At 30.0% G+C, this 25,131-nt stretch overlaps 1 protein-coding gene across 1 annotated transcript; it reads right to left on the bottom strand.

The window, feature by feature from the left end:
- Nucleotides 1-770: 770 nt before the first annotated feature.
- Nucleotides 771-21,248, bottom strand: LOC146533862 (facilitated trehalose transporter Tret1-like). The gene is made up of 7 exons (XM_085195283.1): nucleotides 21,000-21,248; nucleotides 11,178-11,361; nucleotides 8,956-9,091; nucleotides 7,197-7,405; nucleotides 6,169-6,435; nucleotides 4,805-5,026; nucleotides 771-2,542 (listed from the first exon to the last, which is right to left on the bottom strand). Exons 1-7 carry the CDS (start codon nucleotides 21,017-21,019, stop codon nucleotides 2,012-2,014), a joined length of 1,569 nt encoding a protein of 522 aa, XP_085051409.1. The 5' UTR covers nucleotides 21,020-21,248; the 3' UTR covers nucleotides 771-2,011.
- Nucleotides 21,249-25,131: the final 3,883 nt, after the last annotated feature.

Below are 25,131 nucleotides of genomic sequence, written 5' to 3'. Positions count from 1 at the left end.
TTTTAAAGGTTTATGAGAAAACTGTCACATATGAAATCGACAAATGATATAATCCATCTGTCTGTCTATTCTGTCTCTTTAATATATAGGTATATCCTCTATTTGCAGACTGTGGAATAATGAATATTTATACATTTTGAAATTTGACACGCAAAGAAAGTTTGTAATTACAAGTTGTCTTTATACATTGAGATAATAATATGTACGTATTTAAGTTATCTATGAACAGTTTAGGTAATTCTTTAAATTGTTACAATGTGCTATTATATTACGTTTTAAATGTTTTCTGTTACAAGACTGTAAAATAAGACATTGTAATCTATTGTATTTAAAAACTATTGTTCTTTAAAAAAGCGATTACATATTTTATTAACTTTTAAAAAATATATTATATATATTTTTTTAAATATATATTATAGATTTTTTTTTATGTTTTTAATATTTAACAGAGTTAGCAAAAGAAACCTGGTACACTCCGTTCTAAAGTTTCTGTATTTTCTCATGAAAAAAAATGCGTTTGCAGAATTCATCACCGCAATGACAAAACGATCGAAACGAAATAGTAATATTTTATTATTACGAACAGGCTTATAAATATAAACCCGTTCTTCATATATCTCTGTGCATAAAAAAGTTATCTTAATTATTATAGCCGGGGATAATCCCACGACCTCTTGCGCTGGTGCCAAAACAGTTGGATAATTGTGCTAATGTGATGCAATGAGATATAAGAAATTCTTGTATTGCTAAACCGAAATAAAAGTCATACGTGTTATACTTGGAGCTTTTATTTTTATAATATTGTCGTCAACGTCGTTTTCACTTATAGAAAAATAGCTGTCCCTATAAAAGAGTGTTTTAAAAAGCACCCAGCTGTTAGTATTTATTATGGCTACGCGGTCATTTCATAAATCACAGATAAAAATCTCATATCACATGCTTTTGTGGAACCTATTTGTAATATCAGTATACTGATAGCGATAAGGCCAAGTGTATACGAGCTTACTTACTTACTTAAAAAGCATTTAACAGTTTATAGAAGGTATTTGTTACAAATCAAGTTATTAAATATAAAAAAGAAGTTAAAAAATAAGTTCAAGTTATGCTACTTTTTGACAAATTAATAATTTATGCCGGGCATTAATACCTAACTAACACATTTTTGTACATATTCTTATTAATAAACTTAAAAATATAAATCGCTCGTATACACTACACATAATATATTTTATATTAAAGAATCAGCTTCACGCTGTATCCCGCACAATGCAGGGTAGGCATAGGGAACCTAGTGTCAAGACACTCCGACACAAGAGCGAAGAAATGAAAATACATATTTAAATAAAGATTTCATTTCCTCGAGTGGGGATCAAACCCACAACCAGTCGACTTTACAGACGCACTTTGTGCCCCTGCGCCACGGCTGGCCTGATAATATGATGTGCTTATTATAATAAATATTACAAGCTTTTTATATTTGGTTTTTCATAAATTTAATCTACATTATACATCTACGATTGGTCACAGACAAAATGCACTTATAAAAATATTTTTGTAAATTTTATAACATTGTATATATGGAATAAAGGCAAGATAATAAATCATGAACGTGTTATAACAATAACAGCCAATATTTTTTCATAACAAAGCAGTACACTGTAAAACATACAATTTCAGTAGTATATTTTTTAATTTATTATGTACCTAATATCGTAATACCTAAATAAATAAAGATGCGTCTTCTTAAATTATACGCAGTAATAACCTATTATACACTTGGTCAATTACGGTATGCACGGTTTGTAGGAAATTGCCGTTAATTAGTCTAATATCCTGAGTTGAAGACGGTGAAAACATAAACAACTCACTTTTTTAATTTACCTTTGACGTAATTTACCTTCGGCATGGTAGCTGCGGAGTCATCTACATTCATATATGTATATGGCCTGGGCGTAGAGTTTTAAGTACCTACATAAATTATCTAAAATAGACCTAATACTCACTCAGTAACTTATACGTTTTGCGTCACTGCTTTCTTACGTGTAAGCCATAATATATTGGATTTTTGATAATACTGTTCTATTTGAATGAGGGATTTGCCCTTTGTTTCTGGGAGTAACAAGAATATAACAACAGTGGCGATGGACGATGCCGCTCCAAACAACCCGAATACTCCAGACATTCCAATACTGTTTTTCATTATCGGGTACAATTTAGTTAAACCAAACAACAAAGTGTTGAAAAGACAGAAAATATATCCTCCGCAAAGACCACGTACTTTTGTGGGGAGCAGTTCCCCAATCATTAGACCTGGTAGAGGGAAAAAGCCTAGAGTGTTAAATGCAACGTATCCAAGGATAAGAATAGGTGGGGTCACTCCGGTTCCAGGACCATCGCTGAGTAGGAATGCCAGGCTGAGAGCGCAGACCGCTGTACCGATACCAGACACCATGACCAGGGAGCGTCGAGTCACCTTCAATAGTAGCACGCATGCAGCCATAGTAACACCGAGTCTCACGTACGCGCTTGCGTTAGCGGCCGTCTGGAATTAATGAAAATATAACTATATTTGAATGTGAAGTTAATTATATCTGAAATATATTCATATAATTGTTTTCTAAATAATTTTATGTCATTCTTAAAAAACAAGTAAGAACATGCATAATGTACAAATATCATATATTTATTGCTTAACACGTGGTTTATATAAAGTGATAGATGAATAGCAGTATAAAAGTAAATCCATGTATGTATCTTCACTTTGTTTTTCGGTAAAAAATATTTATTTATTTACATCCATCTATATATTTTCGTCGATTCTAAACCCACTCTTCCAAAAGAGTACCTATCTACCAAACATCAGTAAGTAAACATTGTCAAATATAAAGCGAATCATTTTGTAAGGGAATAGTTAAAAAGAAATGCAATGAAAATTCAATTGAAAAGCCGTTCTTGAAACTGGTTTGAAATCAAGTTTTTCAAATAGCATATAAAACTTGCGGGGCAACTATTTACACGTACATAAATAATTCAGTTGAGCGTACTTATACTTTATTTATTTATTTGGTATATTGTTAAGTTTTAATTTAGTAGATAAAATTATAGCAAAAACTTCTTGAGAAAAATGAATAATGACAAATTGTCAAGCTTGTTAAGTACCTATGACCGGAGTTTCGAAACGCATTGTGTCCATGACGCTACAAGCCAAAGATTTCGCAAGATTTTGGCTAAAACCTGTTTTTACAAATTTATTATACCTATATATAATATTTATGTATTTATATAATATTTATAATTATGTATGTATTTTTTTTTATAGAATATATATGTGCGTAATATATGTATATGTAGTTTATATATATATTATTGTATATTTATATTTATAGATTCAAATATAATATTTTTCTGTTATGCACTATACTCTCCCCGCTGTTTCACAAATATCCACTTCCACTGGTAGGCTGGAAGAGATTTCTTTTAGAAATAAGCCCACCCTTGTCAACAAAATTTTTCTTCTCTTAAGTTTCTGTATTTTGTTTTTTGTGCAATAAAGAATATATATATTATATATATATATATATATTTGGGAAGATTTAAAAAATATTTGTTATATTTGTGTATTAAATGATTGTAGGTATATTTTATTAAATTATGATCTGTCTATTGTTTTATTCTTTGCTATTTTTGGATAATGTGTGACTAAAAATTTTAAACTACTGATTGAGTACCGTGGGCACAAGCCAGTGACTGTAAATGCGGTAATTTCCTCGCTCGCGGTAACGAGGTTCGCCTTCAAGTGTGGTGTCTCAAGAATTCGGCGGAAAATGGGGAATGACACTTTCATTAAGCGCTAACGGAGCACTTAAGCGGTAACGGAGTGCCTTTACACTAAGTTCTCAGGTTCGCTCTGCCTACACTGCTAGGTGCGAGATCTGTGTCCCGTAAAACTAAAAAAAAGTTATTGCATAACTATCAACTATTTTTTTAAAAGTTTATATCAAAGAATATTCGTTATCATTAAAAATACTTATCATAGCGTCGTCGCGCGACCAACGCTTACTTCAAGAAATCCGATAGCATATACCTACATATGTAATTATTGGTTTTTATTGTGTGTAAAGGCATCGCGTACGTAGCATTATCATATTTTTTTATAGAGTAACTCATTTTTACTCAGATATTTCTTGTTTTCATATTTTAAAATATGCTGGTCATCTTTAATAACTATTTATTATAATTAATATTTGAATAGAACACTTATTCGATATTATTATGTGATGAAAGATTAGGTGTAAATATACTCAGGTTTTGAATAAATATTTTATTTGGAATTTGATAATTTACAGGATTAAACTATCTTCTAAATAAAAAAATAATCTACTTGTTCTAAATTAAAAATAAATTCTAACCTAACCAGACAAAGAAATTTCCTGTAAGCAAATATCTGTAAATATTTTCCATAGTGGAAACAAACAAACCTAGAAACAATGCATTTGCCAGACATGACAATACATATTTTTTTCAGCTTCACGTTGTATTCCGCATGTGACAGGGTAGACAGAGAGAGCCTATAGTGTTAAGACACTACGCTCCCCACTTTCCTTGAGGAATTGCGTGTTGAATGGCGGAATTTAACGCCGCGCTTTACCTCGATACCAGAGTGAAGAAATGAAAATAACAAATATTTTATGTCTTCCTTGTGCCCCTGCTGCGTCCCGACTAGCTTCAATAGGACAATATACATTTTTATATTTTTTCAACATTGTTGAATGTTTTCTATTAAAAATTAAAGTAAATTTCTTACATGTGGACTCAGCGATCCTCCAGCATCTTTAACAATATCAACTGCATAGAATATGACGATGTAACTGCCCGATAATATTTGCAGCATATTGAAAGCATTTATCAAGATGAGCGGTTTCAGTACGGATGGCCGACGTACTGTGGCAAAGAAATGGATATTTTCCTCTCCCCTAGCCTTTTCTTTCTCCCGTGCTGATATTAATTCATGGAGTTCACGTTGTGCCTGTTAGCAAAAGAAAAAAATGGTTCACCAAAGATTTAATTTCTTACGAATTTACTATTTGTTGGTAATCTACACACAGTAAAGGTAGAGTTTGTTTGCTTAATTGGAACACAGGCTTTAAACTACTAAGTAGGTATATTAAATAGTAGGAGGTCAAATCTAGTAATAATCTTTTAAGCTACAAATAAAAAAAAAACATTCTTCTTTTTCTATTTTCATTCTTCTATTTCTATGAAAGTCAAGGATAGTCCACTTGCTTGTATAATATACTAATTTAAAAGACAATAAAAATATACAACAATTCTATATACATAAACTAGCGGCCCGCCCGCGGCTTCGCCTGCGTCAACTACATTTTTATTAATTTCTGTCTCCATGAGTACCTACGTCCTATAAGTGACGTCCATGCAAAATTTGGGATCCCTAGCATTTGTAGTAACGAAGTTTCATACAAACTTTCAACCCCAAAAAAAACCCCTTAGAAGTCGAATATCACAAATTCCCGTCTTAGCGAGCACCTACGTCCTATAAGTAACTCCTATGCAAAATTTGAGATTCCTAGCACATGTAGTTTCTGAGATTTCGTGATGAGTGAGTGACCTTTCGATTTTATATATATAGATAACTAGTCGATTTATAATTACATTTTTTGTCAAGAACAATTCTAATAAATGAAATAGAGTTAAAACTACCATTGCAAAAAATGCTTCATATTCAGTTCCTGCTCATGAATTAATACTTGTCTACAGTAACGAGTTGCTTACGGTTGAAGTTTCTCCATAGCTATATCGTCAAATACAAGTCAAGTTATAACTTTAGTTTGTCAAACGAATAAAACTTGATGCGATTTAAAAGAGTAGGGTAGTCCATTGAATTTGTGGACATATTCGAGAAGCATAACATCAATTGTCAAGTGCGTTCTTATTGAGCTCATTAATGGCCATTGGTGGAATAAATATGAATGTTCCAATAGAGCCGCATATTAAAAACAAAATACTTTAGGTCTATTCGTATTTCGATTGAGTAATAAAAATATTAAGAAGTTTGCCCCATTTCCTTATTCATTATTTGACGTTTAACGATATAGATGTATTTATATTCTAGCATTTATAATTAACCAGCAATTAAGAATTTGTACTCACGGTGTCATGATCTCCTCGCAGCCTTGCCATAGCCGCCATGGCGTCGTGGAATCTTCCGCGTCGAACGAGCCATGTTGGGCTTTCCGGCGAAAAACATAAAGCGGCGAACGCAAAAGACGGCAGTACTATCGACAAAAATGCCACCCACCGCCACGAAAGTGACCCGCCAAGTGCGTATACATAGAGCACTCCTAGCGAGTAAGCTACGAAAGGAGTGCCGTTTAACAGTCCTCTTAGTCTCGGCTCTGATATCTCCCCTAGGTACACCTGTAAAAATAATACATTTTTGTGACCACAACACTAAAATAGATGTATATAAATATAGATATTATCTTGTCATTTTCAATTATATGTTCATTTTATCTATACATATAGTCATAGCTAAATTACTCGGATGTACTATAAAATTGGGGTTAAATAATGTTTAATTAAGATATTCTTATGAAAATAAGGTACTATTATTATTATAAAGTAAATTTTCCAAAATACATTTTAGAATAAATATTTAAATAAATGGATAAATTCAAAGACAAAATACTAGTATATTTAATAAATATTTTTGTTTAGTTAGCATGTTGTAAATTGTAATGTCTAATATTATCAATTTGATGATTAGGTATGATTATGTAGCAAAAAAAGCAATTGTAAGTTGCATGAACAATAATAATATGTTATTTAATGTCATGGCTTTCATACTCTTGAGAGACGTTTAAAATTACATATACTTACATTACATGTACGTACCAAAATATTATAATATGTAGTCTTGCTTGTGACTAAACACGCGACAGGTTGTGGTTTCGATTCCTACTCGAGGAAATGAAATATGTAATATTTTCATTTCTTCGCTCTGGTGTCAAGGCAATGCGCGGCGTAGAGTTCCACCAATCAACACGCAATGCCTCCAGAATTCGGAAAATGGGGAACGGAGTGTCTTAACACTGTTCCTTCTGCCTACCTTGCTGTGTGCGAGATACAGCGTGATGCTAAAAAAAATATTATACATAAATGAAGAAAATTAATTATACTTGTGACGGTGCAGCAAGTATGCCGACGGCAAAGCCGCATACAATTCTTCCCAACAATAATAAGGCGTGGTGCGTGGCCGTTCCTATCAGAATCCAACCCACTATTAGTGGTAAAGTGGAAAGTTGTAGAGTTCTTCGCCGTCCTACGGCTTCCATTATGGGGCCAGATAACATTGATCCTAACGGAGTTGCCGCTGAGTGTATACTAGCTGTGGACAAAATCTTATAGTATAGCTATAGATTTACATAAAATATTTAATTAATCATTGAATATTTACACTTTTATCGAATTTCCTAAACGATACTTATTACTATTAAATTGTGGCCTCTTCTTTGTAGGTAAAATTGTAAATAAATTATACTGGCTACTACATTAATGAAGTGTTTCAGGGCTGTTTGTGGGCGATACACATAGCATGGTACGCAGAGGGATCCTGGAAATCTAGTAACACTTCGTTCCCATTAAGACATTTCCCCACGTTCCGCCGAAGAGTGTTGAGTGGCACAACTCAACGCCGCGCTTTGGCTCAATACTAGAGCGAAAAAATTAAAATATTAAATATTTCAGTTCCTCGAGTAGAAATCGAAGCCAGAACATGTCGTGTTTACAGTCGCATGTGTGCCCCTGAGCCACGACTGGCTTAATTTCAATGGCATTTATTAATCTAATCAAATTGTTTTGCCAAAATACTTATAGTAGTTGGGTTTTAATTATCGCAAGTGTTTTGTTAGGACAATCATTAATATTAATTGAGTAGTGGGAGACGTGTTCTAATTGAGCCATAATGCATACTTTAATTGAAGTACTTGATATTGGACACGTCGAATATTCCTGCTAATATAGCCTGAAAATCTTGTTTTGGTTATATATTGCTAGCTTCTAAGCTACGAAGTTGCGACATATTCATAGGTACAGCTAGAGACTTTGATCTCTATATAAAGTTATTTAAAAGGTACCTGCAATATTTGAAATTCTAGAGTACTTACATATTTTTCTAAGCACGCAGGTAATGCGGTTGTTCGCAATAAGATAGAGATCACTTTCAATATAAATTATATCTTCTATAATAAATAGGGAACGTGCACAACATAGCCTATACATAAATATTAGGTCGGGGCAAAAGTATTTTCGTATTGTTCATACAAAGGAAAATATTTCATTATATTGATTGAAGTTCATTATGTTGAACCTCATCTTTCACACTAAAATTTGCAGACTTGCAACGCTGGAACCGTATTTGTACTTTTATTGATACCGCATTAGGTCCGTAAACCGCACAAATTCAATTCGCGTAGTTCGTTGCATTTTTACCTTTTTTGTTATAAAACTTTAAAATGTACCTTCGTTACATACGTTCATTTTGCTTGCTTAAAAAACAATTGAAAAATGGCGGGAACCAGTTTTTTTTATTTATTGCATCTTCAGAATGTCAAATTTAATGGTATTAAAACCAGCCAGTTACATTCAGTACAGCCCAAGAGGTTTGATTAGGTACTAATAATACATTCAAACTACGAAAATACTTTTGCCTTTACCTAATGTATTTTCGATTTTGTTATTTGCGATTGTAAATTATATGAGATTTTGTTTTTAAGACTTACCAAGACAAGTTCGTCGTCAACATAAAACTTATATTACTCTCAAATTGCTAGTTAAATAATTATATCTTTTAAAAAATGTTAAAAATTAATTTTAAATTTCCTTCTTAAATAAAGAGCATTAATGATAGGTAAAATTTGTTTAATGTATTTTATTTACCTATCCAGGATCCCATTTCATCGTCAATCCTTAAAGAAGAATTTTCCGTCCGTAGTTGAGGCAAGGCGACTGCTGAAAATCCTATGGGATGGCCTGCACCCGCCGCCAATATTAGAACTGCGCAGGTTATTAAGCACTAAAATAAAAAAATAAATATATGGATTTTACATTAAGGAATTGTAATTTCAAATCAAAATTACATGAGAGTGTATCTATACTTTGGGCTTTTATGTAAAATGATAAATCCTATCTTACACTCTACATCTGTTCATCTCTACACTCTGTTCATTGTCTGTCAGTCATTCAATACCGAAAGAGTTTATATAAATATCTAAATTGACACACATATATTTTTTTTCTATTGAATTGTTTATTAGATGGGGTATAGGTATCACTTTTTACATACAAATAATATAGTAGCATGTAATTGTGTCACTCTTAATATAATATAATGACAAAATATTTATTTGGCTTTTGTGATTATTACATATTGAAAATGAAACGGTTTTGAAACATAATGAATACCACCGCTAATATAATGCACATTTTATTTAAAATACTTGAACGATGTTTTGGCCCGCTGACGAAATGTGAACGTATCTGTAACTAGTTGCAGCATTAGAGCATGCTATTCAAGGTAATTACCTGTTTTAAAATATTTTCTTAAATATGCAATAAATAGCCATAATTCTCAAAAACGATAATATTTTTTGAGCAATTAGCTATTTAAAGATTTCTGAAAGAAATCTTAGAAAATTTTGGATTAATTACGAGTATGTCAGATTATTGTACGAATAAATTTTAAAATTACATACTTCATGATTAAATAACCTAATTGAAAAAAAAGTTGGTTTAAAAGAATAATATAAAACGTAAATCTTGTTACGTTCGTCAGTTTTTTTTTTGTTCAATCATATTGTATAACACTTACTTTTCTGTATATGTTTTCTACACATTAAAAAAATATGATAAATATATTTCCAATAATATTCGCCAATTGTATGATAATTGACAACGCACGGTCGTTTTTATGACAGCGTAGTCGGCTAAAATTACAGTTAATTAAAAAATTACGCGTGCTCGGCATTTGTATGACACAAATAAAATTCACCAATCAAATAACAAAACAAATACAATATAAAATTATTTTATAAATATGTCTAGTCATTTATACCATGTATTGATTATATTTTTTATTTACGTATTATTTTGTTCAGTACTGTTTATTCGTTTGTCGATTGAATAGCATAACCGCCTTTCATAAATATTACAAGGATGCATGATATTTTCGTTATTGATGTCAATGTAGTTCTTACATTTATGTTGAGAAGACATATAAATAAAATATATGCCTAAATAGTATGTTGAAATTCTAGTCTTATGAGATTTCAATACGCAGAGATACAATACATAGATACGGCAAAAATTAAATATTATACGTGAGAATAAAACATTCAATATACATAAACAAAGTAGGATTCCTTAGATGATTTTTTTATTGTGTTCAATCATATCGTGCTTACAAAGTACCAACCTACTAGTAAATAGTAACAATAAGATGTATTTTTTATTATCATGGCCCAAAGGAAATATTTGAGGGTGATCAAAAATATTCAAAGTTATATAAAAGTATTTATTTTATATTTACAAATACTCTTAATTCAACTATGTTAATTTATTAAAAGAAGTTAAGCTGTTTTTTAGTATTTACATAATATTAAATTATTTATTAAGTAGAGCAAAGTAATTAAATATAATATAAAGTAATTGAATATTGGCTATTTAAGTTTAACTATTCACAGCTTATAGGTCAAGCATAAATAAACGAATCTGGTAATAAAATTTATAAATACTAAAATCAATAATAATAATAAATGTAGGAGTGATCTGGTAACGAGACAAAGCGTTGAGTTCCACTACTCAATACACTCAGTGCCCCCAAAATTCGGCGGATAGTGGGAAGCGGAGTATCTTAACACTAGACTCCTTCTGTCTACTCAGTCGGATAGAGCGTCAAGCTAAAAGAAATTGTGTTATACACCATAATGCAGTTAAATCTTCACAGTGCTTATATACGTTACTTATGAATTATATACGTTTATAATATCTACAATATTATAATTAATACAGTTAGACTAAGAAAAATATTTGAAAAAATTATATTTTTTTATCTTATTGGATTTGAGCCCGTTTATATTTATAATTTCATTAATTAAAATTACCTGGTTAAATACGCCACGGCAAGATGAATAGCTTTCACCTTTTACGTACGGCGGTAGAGTTGCAGTGGAGCTGATACTCCTAAGAAAATTTTGAAGCGCTTCGTACTCCTCTTGCGTTTTAACCTCTTTGCTGACCACTTTTGGCTTCCGTCCATTTGCCAGCATAATTTCGTGAGCTCCATCACTGTGAAATATTTGATTTAATTAACAAATTGAAAAGTATTATTAAATACTTCAAAAGTCGGAGGATTTTTTCTAAAAATCTTAAATACATTCATGGTACGGTGAAAATGTACAGTTCATTTTCGTTTTTTAAATTTATTTACATGTAGGAATCCAACTGTGTAAAAGCTCTTATTAATGGTGAGTATTATTTATAAAAAAAACTGCAAACATAATTTCATGCACGTTTCTTCATTCACACGGAGCTCTAAAAGCATAGTTCCATCTCTGCATCTCTTTCGCCTCGTTCACTCTCATCAACTTCGTTATATCTGCCCTTCGAAGGGTCTACATTGTCTATTTCCAAACGTATCGTTACACTGACGTTTCGCCATTCTATCAATGGTGGTAAGACCGGCAGCATAACGCCTTTCCACATACATTTTATATCTTCCGTCTCTAAATATATTTCCTATATATACCACTTTATTATATCTTTACATTTGCACTGACATTCCGTTCATTGTTTGTTTCTTTCAAATACCAGAACCTTTGTACCTAATATACAAACAATACATATACTCGTATAAGTTCTTGTTATTGAAGTTGTAACTCTTAAGTAATTAAATTAAAAAAAGATAAGTAAACTCTTAAAGATATGTGTAATTGATTGTAATATTATTAATTATAATAGAGATTAGAATAATATCAGTATATGTAGGTAAAAGGTAATAAATTATCTCAATTTATTATCTTTTTGAATGTTCGTTTATGCAGTTCTGGAAAGGAATCAAAGTCAATCAAAGTTCTCTTGTACAGACAGACATGCTTTGAAACGTTAATGCTTAACTAAAACCAGTAGCACATTACGTAGATACGGCGTCCTTGTTTCTAATAATCTGTTATTTGTTTACCTCGTTAGACATTTTGTTTTGCTATATGTTGGCTTATCGTTGCTTAAGTTCCAATATGATTTATACATTAAACATTTATTGGAAATAATTTTTTTTATCTTCATGCTGTATCTTGCATGTACCAGGGTAGGCAGAAAGAACTTGGTGTTAAGGCACTCTGTCTTTCAATTTTCGAGACATGTTCAGTGACCAGAACGAGAAATAATCATTTATATTACTATTTTCATCCATATATTATTTTATAAAATAATAATTTAGTTTACCTTTGTATTTTTATTATTTTCAATCGGCTATGAAAGTAAAAAGCGTATCCACATAACACAAACATTTTAACAAATATTAATATATCTTTGTAAAGGGTTAAAGTACCCTACGTCCTTTCCAGCAGGAGTAGATACGAGACTGAATTCGCCGACTTCATTATCAAAGTAACCCTTAACCTTTATTCCTTTAATGCATATTGTATTGTACTTAAATTTAATATTTACTATAGATAATGTTTTTTAAAGATATTAATAGTATCGATAAAGACGTAGTCAATGCCTCTTACAACTATTAGGCACTTATATTTACTTATATTATTATGTATACTAAAAAAAAAATGCATTAATTTATATTTTTTATATACGTATATGAGTACACAATAAATATTACTTGTTATCTATATATATAAAATCGAAAGATCACTCACTCATTACGAAATCTCAGAAAGTACATGTGCTAGGAATCTCAAATTTTGCATAGGAGTTACTTATAGGACGTAGGTGCTCACTAAGACGGGAATTTGTAATATTCAATTTCTAAGGAGTTGTTTTTGGGGTCGCAAGTTTGTATGAAACTTTGTTACTACAAATGCTAGAAGTCTCAAATTTTGCATAGTCGTCACTAGGACGTAGTCATGGAGACAGAAATTAATAATAACATAGTTCACGCGGGTGTAACCGCGAGCGGGCCAACGGGAAACACGTGTTCAATGAAACATTTTTAAGAGTCTCAATTTCAAATTTTATAAAAATCGGTGTCGATTTAAAAAAAATTCCATACAAACTTTCAACCCCTATTTCACCCCTTTAGAGTTCAAATTTTTCAAAATCCCTTCTTAGTGGATGTCCAGATTACGAAAGTAAACATCTGTCCAAATTTCACGTTTCTACCATCAGCAGTTACGGCTGTGCGTGCATCTCACCTCAGTCAGTGAGGACAAGTCCTTTTATATATATAGATAATAATAAATAATGTACATAATTCGTTAACACATAATAAATATACATACGTTAGTTTAAAAACCTAAAGAAATACTTCACGAAATAATGGTGGAGTTACCTATATACATACTTTGAAATGTGCAAATTTAAGTGTTTATAAACTGTCGACGCGGTTTGTAAATCGACGAACAAATCATTAAATTGGTTAGCTACGAGCACTTGAATAAATCATAATTGCAATCCTTTACTTTGTTTAGGCTTCAATGGCTTATTGTGCCTGACTTTTTAGTAATCTTGTTAGTTTACTAGGTTTATATTTTAATTTTAAATTATTTGATCTGATAAGAGAGATTGTAAAGTGTCTCTATTCATGGCATCAGTGAAAGAGAGCGAAGAGCAGAGTGGTTTAAAGAAAGGTTCACTCTTGCTACCCTGTAGAAAGTGAGATATGTGTAAAGAGAAAAAGAAAGTATATTAAATACGTTACCTAAATAAATGAGATAAATTGTAAATTATTTTAATCAATCTCAAAAAAATGATTTTAATTTTAATTAATTCAAATATTTTATATTCAATATTAAAATATAATTACAAACTTCTACAAATTATTATATGCATATTATTATACCTATATGTATGTTAACTCGTACGTACCTACTAAATATGAGGAAGTTCTTTGTTTACACATAATATTATAATTTTTCCCTAAAATAATAGAGAACGTGGTAATATAGATTACAAACATATATCGGAGGAAAATGTGTTTTTGTTTGTTTAGTAGTGTTTAGTAAATTGTAAATAAACAAAAACATTTTCCTCCGACTGTTTAAGGCATTGAAAAACCCATAGTAGAATACCTATGTATAAGTAAGTACATTGCTTTTATGTGGGTCCACGAGGTTTTATTTAGTTTCCTTAATGTTATTATCACATGTATCTATTTGTTATATATTATACAGCACTATTAAGGTTTTAGTTTTTTTATTCATTTACAATATTATTATTATATAAATATTAAGGAATTATTATTATGATCCTGAAATAAAATTTTATAGTCAGGTTGGGTAAATTAAAGTAATATAATTGGTATTTTTTTAAGTATTATAATATACCGTATGTTATTATGTATCTTAACATAGGTAAGTCCTAATAAGAAACTTCTAAATAACAAATTTCTATAGCTGCTTGCCTTAAACCGCGTTTCTCCATTTACGGAAAGATGTAGATAATAAATAATTGATGCAACTTACGCATACCTACCTACAAGAAAATAATCGGAGAGAGAGAAATATTAATTTCCTTTCTTCACTTTATATGCTAGCTTAGATACTTTGTAAGTAATTTGCCAGTGGGATATGAATTAAAAAAAAAATTATACCCCTGAGAAGAAAACCGGACCCTTAACCACCTCGCATAGGCGCCATAATCGTGAACATAGTGTTATAATAAATAAGTGTTGAATATTTATATTTACTGGTTATAAAACATTTTAAAGAAATGAGCATTTTAATTGTTACGCAGTCGAGAAAATACCGAGCAAAACAATCAAAAATGCTGATAATGCTCATATCAATAACGGTTTGCTATTACGTTTCATATTATACACACGCACACGCTATATAAATAAACTAAAGATTTGCAATTTTAAATACCTTAGTTTTACATTTTATTTCAATTAAAAACCTAAGTATGTAATGTATGCATTAATAATTAACAAAGATATTTAATATTTTATCTTGTATGAGGTGACGATACCATCAGGACGTAAACACGGACGCGATTCGACGTCACAGTTGAATGTAGTTGCAAAGATTATTATTTATTTTCATAAGAAATGTAAATGTATTGTATAAAAACAAAAACAGTAGACAAACATAATTTACATTACGCTAACTTATTATTTCAATTGCATGGCGTGACTTTTATTTAAATTTCAAATTATTATCTATTAAATTACTATTGATGATGATGAATGTAGCTATTATCCTATTTCTTATATAATAAAACAATAAAAATATTTTGTCTATACATTTAATGTTTTTGAAATGGATAGATTAAAAAAGAATAATAATAATAATAATAGGAAGCAAAAATGTTTTTTTTAATTTTCTTGTCTGTATGTATGGTCACGCTTATTGTACGGGCCGGTCAGTGCTTTGCACGCTTCTTTTATGAATTTTGAATATACGACTAGTTCTAAACTTTGAGTGACTTTTTTAACATTATCAATTTTTTGCCGGTAGTATACTCAAATAGGACTTGTCAAAACTTATATGTAAAAGTACTAGTCTTACATCTAACAATATAAAACATTTATAAAATGTTTTTTTTATAGGTATTTATATATATACAAAAATAAAGTGATGTCATAATGATGACTTAACAAAATTAAGCGAATTTATAAAACAACAAAAAAATAGGTATCTTATTCAGGATGTACTTTAGGTACATTTGCATAATATGTATGTAAGTATTATTTCTATAAACTTCTATTAGCTTCTTAATTTTCTTATATTGTAGTAATATAAGAAAATTTTGCTTAACTGATTTGAACCACTTCTTGTTTCCAAAATATTATTGAGTAAGCACTTATTGCTTTTAATTGGTCAGAGATTTGTCTTGTTTTTTAGGTTACGTCATTTAAATTAAAGAATTAAAGGTGCAAATAAAAAATCTACAATTAAACAATATAATATAAAATATTAATCGTATAATAATAATAAAATAAAAATATTTTTCTATCAAAACTATTTTAATGTGTAGGCATTTTTCCGTGATCTTCCCTGACATCTATAATAAGTTTAATAACATTATTATTTATGCACCATTTTTTTTATTCATAATATCCATTATACTCGTAATAATAAACGAAGACGAATCGCTACATTTCGTTCCACACACAGCGTAAGTAACAATGACAGTTCATTGCATTATTAATGATGCATATATTTTTCTTTTAATATTCCTGACTATTTCGTCATTTTTATTTCATTTCCAACACTTGTTCTTCTTTCTATATGTATCTATTTAACGTAGTATCACGTAAGGGTGACGACTGTTTTAAAATGGCCAACGCAGATCTTATGAATATGGTAGACTTTTTACTTATAATTTGTTTATATGCCTAAATTTTTTTGAAATTAGACGTTTTTGTCAGGTTTTATCATACTAGGTAATAATATTATACCAGCAACTACATGTACAATATATTTCATGTTAACTACATTAATATATCTGAAGTGCTAGAGGTTATGACTGTCCACTCTCCATATGTAATGTAGGTACTCTACCACGACAAAAAATAATGTTTTAAAACAATACATTATATGAGATTATTAAAAATATTAAATAATTATGTTATTTGCTTTGCTAATTTCACGCGTAATTGAATAAACATAAATTGATGTAGGAGAATTAAAAAAGTTAAAGCGAACTAAATAAAGGCAGTCGTGGCGCAGTGGCACAAAAAAAAAGCGCGGCGTTGTGTTATGCCACTCAACATGTCTTGAAAAAATTAGCGGAAAGTGGAGAACGGTGTCTTTACACTAGGTTTCCTTTGGCTACCCTCCTATGTACGGAATACGTGAAGTTGCGTAAACGATGAAGACAGTCATGTTTTTATTACCTAATTCAATATTATATTGAAGTGTAAGTGATCGTAGTATAAACTACTCTGTTATTATTACAAAGAACTTGAATGTTATAGCATCAATTGCTTTTATTTTACAAAGCTGATTAACAGCTTTATATTCTTTATTAAATATTAAGTAGTATTTGGATTTGTGCCATATTTTACGACCTACATGACTACGTCGTAAAAATGTGGAAACAACATTAATTGTATTTTGATGATAAAATTTAGTTTTCTATACAGAAAAATTATGTATATTTTGGTATATTACAAATAAAACAAACATCCTTTGAATAACATATAAACTTAACTTTATTATATTGATTTGTGTTGTGTGTAACTTGTTATTCAAATAAAACAAATAATTCCTGTAGGAGCAACAAGTACCTTACTTTTTGTTAATTCAATTATTTAATTAAAAAATACTTAGTTGCAACGTCGTCGGTAACATTCATAATCAACAATAATACTTATATACATATATATAAAAGAAATAAGCTATATATTAACAAGGACAAATAGTACATTCTTTTCGTAATTAAATTGCTGTATGTCATATTAGGTTTGCAAGGCGTCGTACGGCAGCGATAACTAGATCAGAGGAAAGTGGTAAAAGCTGTCGTCCTATCTCATTGGCATATTTAGGCCATTTACAAAGTAATATTTAATAATTTATTCGGAAAAATAGTTTTTAATAATATTTTTTAAAAATATTTTTTAATTCGTTAAGCGGCCTAAGATTTAATCTACCAGAACCATCATTACGAGATATCAAGTTATTCTTATTGCTCATTTTGAAAACATATACAAATTTATAATTAAAATTTGATGTTCATGATTTTAATTTATTCTTCATCTTGTAATAATAAATAGTATTAAATCAATAAAACATATTATTAAATTCATATTAATCTTCTTATAAAAGACGAAAACTAACGGTTAAAGATTTAAACTAAGTTATGTTCTTTATTCGGGAACTCTACAAAGTACCTAAACTTCAATGATAAAAAAATAATATAAAAAATATTAAAGTTAAAAGTCTAATAACTTCGCAATTTTATTTTATAAGTATCTTTAATATGATTTTATCGCTTTAATCAAAGAATTATTTTATATGGTATATTAACGATAGGTTTTGCCAATTTCTGTTCCTTAGAAGTGTTTTCCTGGGATTGTATGTGATTATGCAAACGCAACTATTGCAGTTCTAGCGTATTAAAATAAATCTTTTAAAACTGTTGACCCATATTCCTACGTTTTAAATTTACTCTATTTAATGTTGCATAATGCATATTTATTGCAATGTAAGGTTTGCTTTTACTATTTATGTATTTCTTTGCCGTTTTAAAATAAATAATAAAATGGTGCTTATAATTATTTTATATTAATTAGTAGTCATGATGCAAGCCATTAATACAAAATATAAATATATGTCTATTTCGATAGACATATATTTATATTTTGTATTATTTCTTATTATTATATTTATATTTTGTATTATTTCTTTGTATTATATATCTGGAAAATGAAAATAATCAATTCCCCCAGTGGGGATCGAACGCTGTCTGTCATACTGAGCCATGGTGACTTTTATACTCCTTCAAATGACATTAGTATTTTATCAAACATAATATTAGTGGATAGATAGAAAAGGCTGTCAATAGTCTATTTCCTAAAAACATTATCAGGATGTCAAAATTTCTCGTCTACTACTTATCTAATGCACTGACAAGGCCAGGGTTAGATATTTGTATAGGAAACAGATTATAAGGTGCTCAAAATACTCATATATGTAAACACAAATAGAATAAAGCGAATAAATCATTTCTTTTATCATATATTAACATGATGTATTGACAAAATACTTGAAAAATGACAATATTAGGACTTGAGTGACTAGATAAGCTTTGTAGTAACACAGATTTGTATAATAAATAGCCCAAGATCCCAGGGCCGCCAGACCTACATCATTTTAGCGAAGCTGAAATTTTGAGGACTGTTAGTCTAACTAACTCTAATATGTAGTTAAGACAGTAAGCCTACTTACTTTTATATTCACAATTTTAAACCTTTAGGATGTGTGGCAGGAGTAAAAGTCCACGTAAAGGGTCTGGTACTGATAAATATAAATTTTTTACATCATTATTAAAACATATTTGAAAACGAACGTTTCTACTTTAACGTAGCTAGACGTGTCTACCTTAATTTGGCGCCATCTCTGAAAGATCTTTTCAAGTTAGAGTATGCATACAGTTTTAACTACATATTGGACTATTAATCCTTAAATTTTCAGCTTTGCTAAAATTACGTAGGTCTGGGGGACCTGGGATCTTAGTCTACACCATTTTAACGTACGATACATCTATTTATTGATTAAAATATATTTTGTATGAATTTATCCAAATTATCAAATTATTTTAAAGTCATATATTTGATAGCTTAAGAGACTTTAATTACCAATTTTAATTCAGGAACTTTTTATGTTGACTAATGTAAATTAAATGAAGAAATATATAAAAGAATATTAGGCATATTTAAGTATTAGCGAATTATGTGATAATTTGTAATAAACTCTTAAATATTCATATAGGTATACAAAAAGTATACGAGTGTATCTTTGTGATAAAAATGAGAATCTGTATGATGTAATATCGCAGGGGCACAAGCGTGTGATTGTAAACGCGGCGGTGGACGGGAGGGTTTGATCCCCACACTCAAGGAAATGAAATATTTCATATTTTCAATGTCTCGCTTTGATATTGAGGCAAAGCGCGGCGCTAAGTTCCGCTATGCAACATTCAATGCCTTAAGATTGCGGAAAGTGGGGAACGGAAGTTTCTTAATGAGATACAGAGTGTCTTAACACTAGATTCCCAGGTTCTCTTTGTCTACCCTGTTTTTGTGCAGCACATCTACCGGACCCACTAGTTAGTACCTAATAACAAAAACATTCTATTTGATCTGAAAACTATATAATAGATTTTCTAATTAAAGTAGCGTCATTTAAAGAAATAAAATATATTTCTATACAAAAACTAAATAATTTACAAAGTAATGACGACCGATAGACAAGTGAGGATCGCCTCACCCGTGGTATTACCATATCACAAGTGATGCGAGAAATGATGATACTTGACATACACTCAAAATTGTCGATTCGATTCTCACTCAAGGCATTTATTAAATTCAAGTGATATAAAGTTCAAGGGGCGGAAAGGGGGCGTAAGTAGAGAACGAATTGTCTGAGCAGCTACTTCTCTTTCTTTTTTTCAGATGCGGAAATGATTGACACTTGTAAAAGCTTACTTAAAAAAATAGGCACAATCCATATTCAATAGTGTTTTTATCGTTATCGGTCTAAAGTGTTGTTATTAATTAATATAATTATTAATAATCGTATTATCCGTTTTAGATAATTCGTATATAATATAATAAGTAGTATTGAAAGAAACGTTAAAACGTTAAATAATAATTCATTTATTGTATGATGTAAAGCCACGTACTTGAATGCAGCCTGGTCAAGCATGTAAAACTATACTTAATTTTATAAAAGAAAAATAATAATGGCCCAGTTGACCAGTAACCTAAATTGGAGGTTACTTTGTGGTATGTGTATAAAATGTCTCTATGTCATGTTAATTTTATATAAGCAAGAACATAAGTGTCATATTACTTCGTAATATTATTACAAGCATTTGTATAATGCTTTATTTATATCAAATTATAAATAATAAATGCAGATTTTATTTTATTCATAATAAAATCTCTGTCATGTTACCTACGTACCTAGTCCATATTTCATGTAATATAATTTAATGTTCTCTCTATTCTAAATTTCCTAATATTTTACATTAAATTTCTAATACAAAACGTAGAAAGAGTATATTATTAAACAAATCGAATAACTCACCTAGTCTTCGTGTCCCGCATTCTTTCCAATATTAATATCTACTATAATAAATAAATGTTCTAAATTGTTTTAAAATTCTATTATTTGCTATGTAATAGCTAATAAATAGCTGTTAGGTTTAATAATACACTGGGCAGTCAAAACATAGTGAATGTACGCGATCGATGGACCGTACCGATTGCGACGGCGACTGGCGTTCGGAGCGCCGAGCGACTGCGGCTATGGGGACTTAGAAAACGTTCTGTTAGATCTGCGACTGGACGGCTCACCAGCTGTCAGGGCCGAGGCGGTTAAAACACGAGTTGGCCTGACGTCACAGCTTTGCTGAACTTTTTTTATAAAAGTCCAAATGATGTATAAGGTCACGCCACTGATAACATGATAATGACATTAAATAACACGATATTGATGTCTGATCGATTTTGCATCATCTATATTCTATAATACATTTAAATAAATATAATTATAGAGTTAAACGTTATATGAATATACAACAATTTTGATTTGAACGTATAAATTGTTTTCAATTTAGGTTTTTTTTGTTTTGTTTGGCTGGAGCTGCGCATAGTCCCATATATACCGTATATACTCGCTTTTATCATTAGTGAAAGTATAACATTCACTTAAATTATTTCTATTTAAATATATTTTTTTACCAAAGTTTTAAGTATTTCACTGTAGAGTTATGAAAAATTTAATTTCAAGTTTTTTTATATATGGTATATTCTGTGTTCAACATATTAAAACACAACTAAGCCTATATACTGAAGGAAAAAGCACTGAATCATTCAATTATCGAAAATTGCCGTTTACATACTAATTTAGTAGAAATTGTAGTAACGATTTCAGACTTGTGACTATAAATATGTATGTCAATAGGTTTCACGTTTTGTGTCACATTTATAAGTAGGTACCTGTTAACTTTAGTTTGTATTGTATTGTATGTACCCATATAATTCAGTGTAATTTCGAAATAACATGATATAAATAGTAAATACACGAATATCAGCCAAAACTCTCACATTCAATTTTCACTCATTGTTTTCGTAAATATTTTCAAACAAATATTTATTTTAAATTTCGACTATTTATAGCCGACTGACATATTTGCGTGGGCATATTCATATTTTCCTGTTTTCCCTAATACACTTTTATTAATAATATATTGCGACATATTGATAATATGTTGCTCAATAATGATGTAAACTAATTAAAGTTTTCATTTAATTTCTAGATGCATATAAATTATAATAATATAACTAAGTGAAAATTATCGTCATATCAGGAGTAGCAGAGATTAGCAGAGACAATAAAGAAGACATTAAGAAGCTCGGTTATTCACGTTCTGGCCGAATTTGGGGCGTTGTGTGTTGAATGGCGGAACTTAACGCCGTAGTATGTCCCATCAGAGCGGAAAAATAAAGTCAGACGCTCTCCCACGGTGCCACTTTGGCCTCGTGATTTAAAAACATATTATTATTAATTATCTATTAAAATATATTATATTATCTATTATAATATTCATTTTGATTTAATCTATTGAAAAATATTTGATGTCGTAAATTTTAGTCTGCTACTTGGATTAAAATATTGTTCGTAAGAACTTCAAGAATATGTGTATTTTTATTGTTGCTGAATTTCAATAGTAGTAGCCTAAGATCCCAGGGCCCCCAGACTATGTCATTTTAGCAAAGCTGAAATTTTGAGGATTATTAGTCTAATATGTAGTTAAGACAATAATATTTTATTTATATTTTGATATATTCAGCTGCCTAATAATGTGTCCTAATTCCGAAAGTCGAATTATTCTTAAGTTTTAACTTATGTAATGTTTGAAATTATTAAAAAACCGTCTAAAATTTGCAATTAGGTTACCGTTATATTGTGTTACTATAAAAACGTAACAAAGTTGTTAGATTAGATTGGTAACGCATCAGTAATTTGTTAACCTTTATTGAAATTAAATGGAGTCTTATAATGGCACTTAGATTTTCTGGCTACAATATGACCAATTTCATACAATATACAGCGGAAGCGATACATAATTATAAACGGTCGTATCTTTTGATTGCGTTGACTTAGAAGCTTTTTGTGTGCTGCAAGGGACCGTAGACCTGGATATTTGATATTAATTTCAGCTCGATTTGATAACCTCACACGATCTTGAGATAAATGGTCTTGACAGACGGACAGACATATAACGGTTTTAATTTTTTCTTTTCAGATACGGAACCTAAAATTAGATAAATGCGCATTGTTATTCATGATATTCGTGAAAAATTCAACATAGAACTAATACCTATCTGGGAAGGTAGGTTTGTAAATGTGTCAATGTTTTCAAATATATACCTACTACTGGTTATGTTAATTGAAATAGTTATGTTCTTTGCAAAACATGTAGTAAAGCAGGATTCGAACCTGTGTAAACAGATATAATGTTTATGTTTCTTAGAAAAACGACAATGCGAATATTTTGTTTACAGATACGATTACAAATGGTATCGGTATGCCCATGTTCATTTTAATAATTGTGCTGTTGTTGATAGCGTATATTTTTATTTGTTGTGATATATTCGTTGTTTTTAAATTTTTGTACTGCGCATTATAAATAATTTATTCTATATATTATAATTATTATGGATACTTAGGTGCAGTTTTATTTTTTAAAAGCTTTTATTTAAACAAGATATCTTAATATTTCCCTAAGATTTAGAAATGTTTTCATGCATGCATTGCATTTAATTAGATTAGATTTAAAAATGATTACATGTAAGCGAAATAAAATAGGGGTACTAAGTATTATTTTTATTTACCGAATGTTCTGTCCAAAAAACATATTTTTAATAAAAAACTAACAACTAGCAGATTACTCCACTTTTCATGTGTTCCCAACAATACAGCTTCACGCTATATCCCGCACGCAGTAGGGTGGTCAGAAGGAAGGGTGGCCTAGTGTTAAGAAACTCCTTCTCCATTTTCCTCCGAATTCTCACGACACCAGGGCGAAGAAGAAAATATTGATTTAAATTAAATATTTCATTTCCTCGAGTCAGGATCGAACCCACAACCAGTCGCGTTTATAGTCACACACTTCTGAGATGTGCCCCAGAGCTATAACTGGCCTCAACAGAGTATTTCCTAAAATATATCTATTATAATACTCAGTAATATTCCAAGACATCACGTGAAAACTGCCATATACCTACAACAATTATTATAAGGCGTATACAAGAGTGACAGTCGATATGTAATGCGAGATATTTAAAGAAACGCGTGGAGCATGTCGGAATACTTTGTATAATTTCTTTTAAGCAGATATTTTTAGTGTCGATATTTTGTATGTCTATTGGACGCGTCTATTACTCATTTGAATATAAATTTCTTAGTTTGATATTTTATACGTAAAGTTGATAACTGAAATATTTTTTGTTTATTTTTTTTTAATAAAATAGAGTGTATAGAGTATTAGAAAACATGGCCAAATCATAAAAAAAATATTCAGTTTAAATTTTAAAGTAATGTTGACTGATATTTTCCTAAGCTTGACATTCCAAGAAAGAAATTTATAAAGTAACTAATTTGTAAAGGAAATATCGTATTACATCTAATACATACAAGTATTATTTTTACTGAAGTACTTAAATAACTTTACCTATAAACATTGTTGAAGTAAAAACGTGATGTAAAGACGTCTATTTTATCATATATCGCATATCGCATATAAAACGTGTTCTGTTACACATAAAATGTAAATAAAAATGTAAAGATTGTTAAGATTGGAAATTTTATACATTTCTCTATTTAAATGTTTAATATTTTCTTATAATTTATCTATAGGTACATAATTATTTTAAATCTGAAAAAGTTGCCAATATGCTACCTTCAGTAGGTATATAGGCATGCCATGGAACACCAGACTGGTTATGCACTTCCTCATTGTGATTGTTAGGTCTATAGTTAATGATGTTATTTTCAAAGAAATATAAGTTTATTTATGATTTCACATGTTTTTAATTACGGATTTATCGTATATGAGTCACTGCTGTACAGTTATAGTTGTGTGGTCCAAACAATTCTATTCATAGTTAGGCCCAATGTTTCTAAAGAATAGTTTCAGTTTTTTTTTCAGTTA

Source organism: Heliconius melpomene, chromosome 12, assembly GCF_056956725.1.
Source record: "Heliconius melpomene rosina isolate 202511_hmr_F chromosome 12, ASM5695672v1, whole genome shotgun sequence".
NCBI classification, from domain to species: domain Eukaryota; kingdom Metazoa; phylum Arthropoda; class Insecta; order Lepidoptera; family Nymphalidae; genus Heliconius; species Heliconius melpomene.
This window is presented reverse-complemented; position numbering and strand designations above follow the sequence as displayed.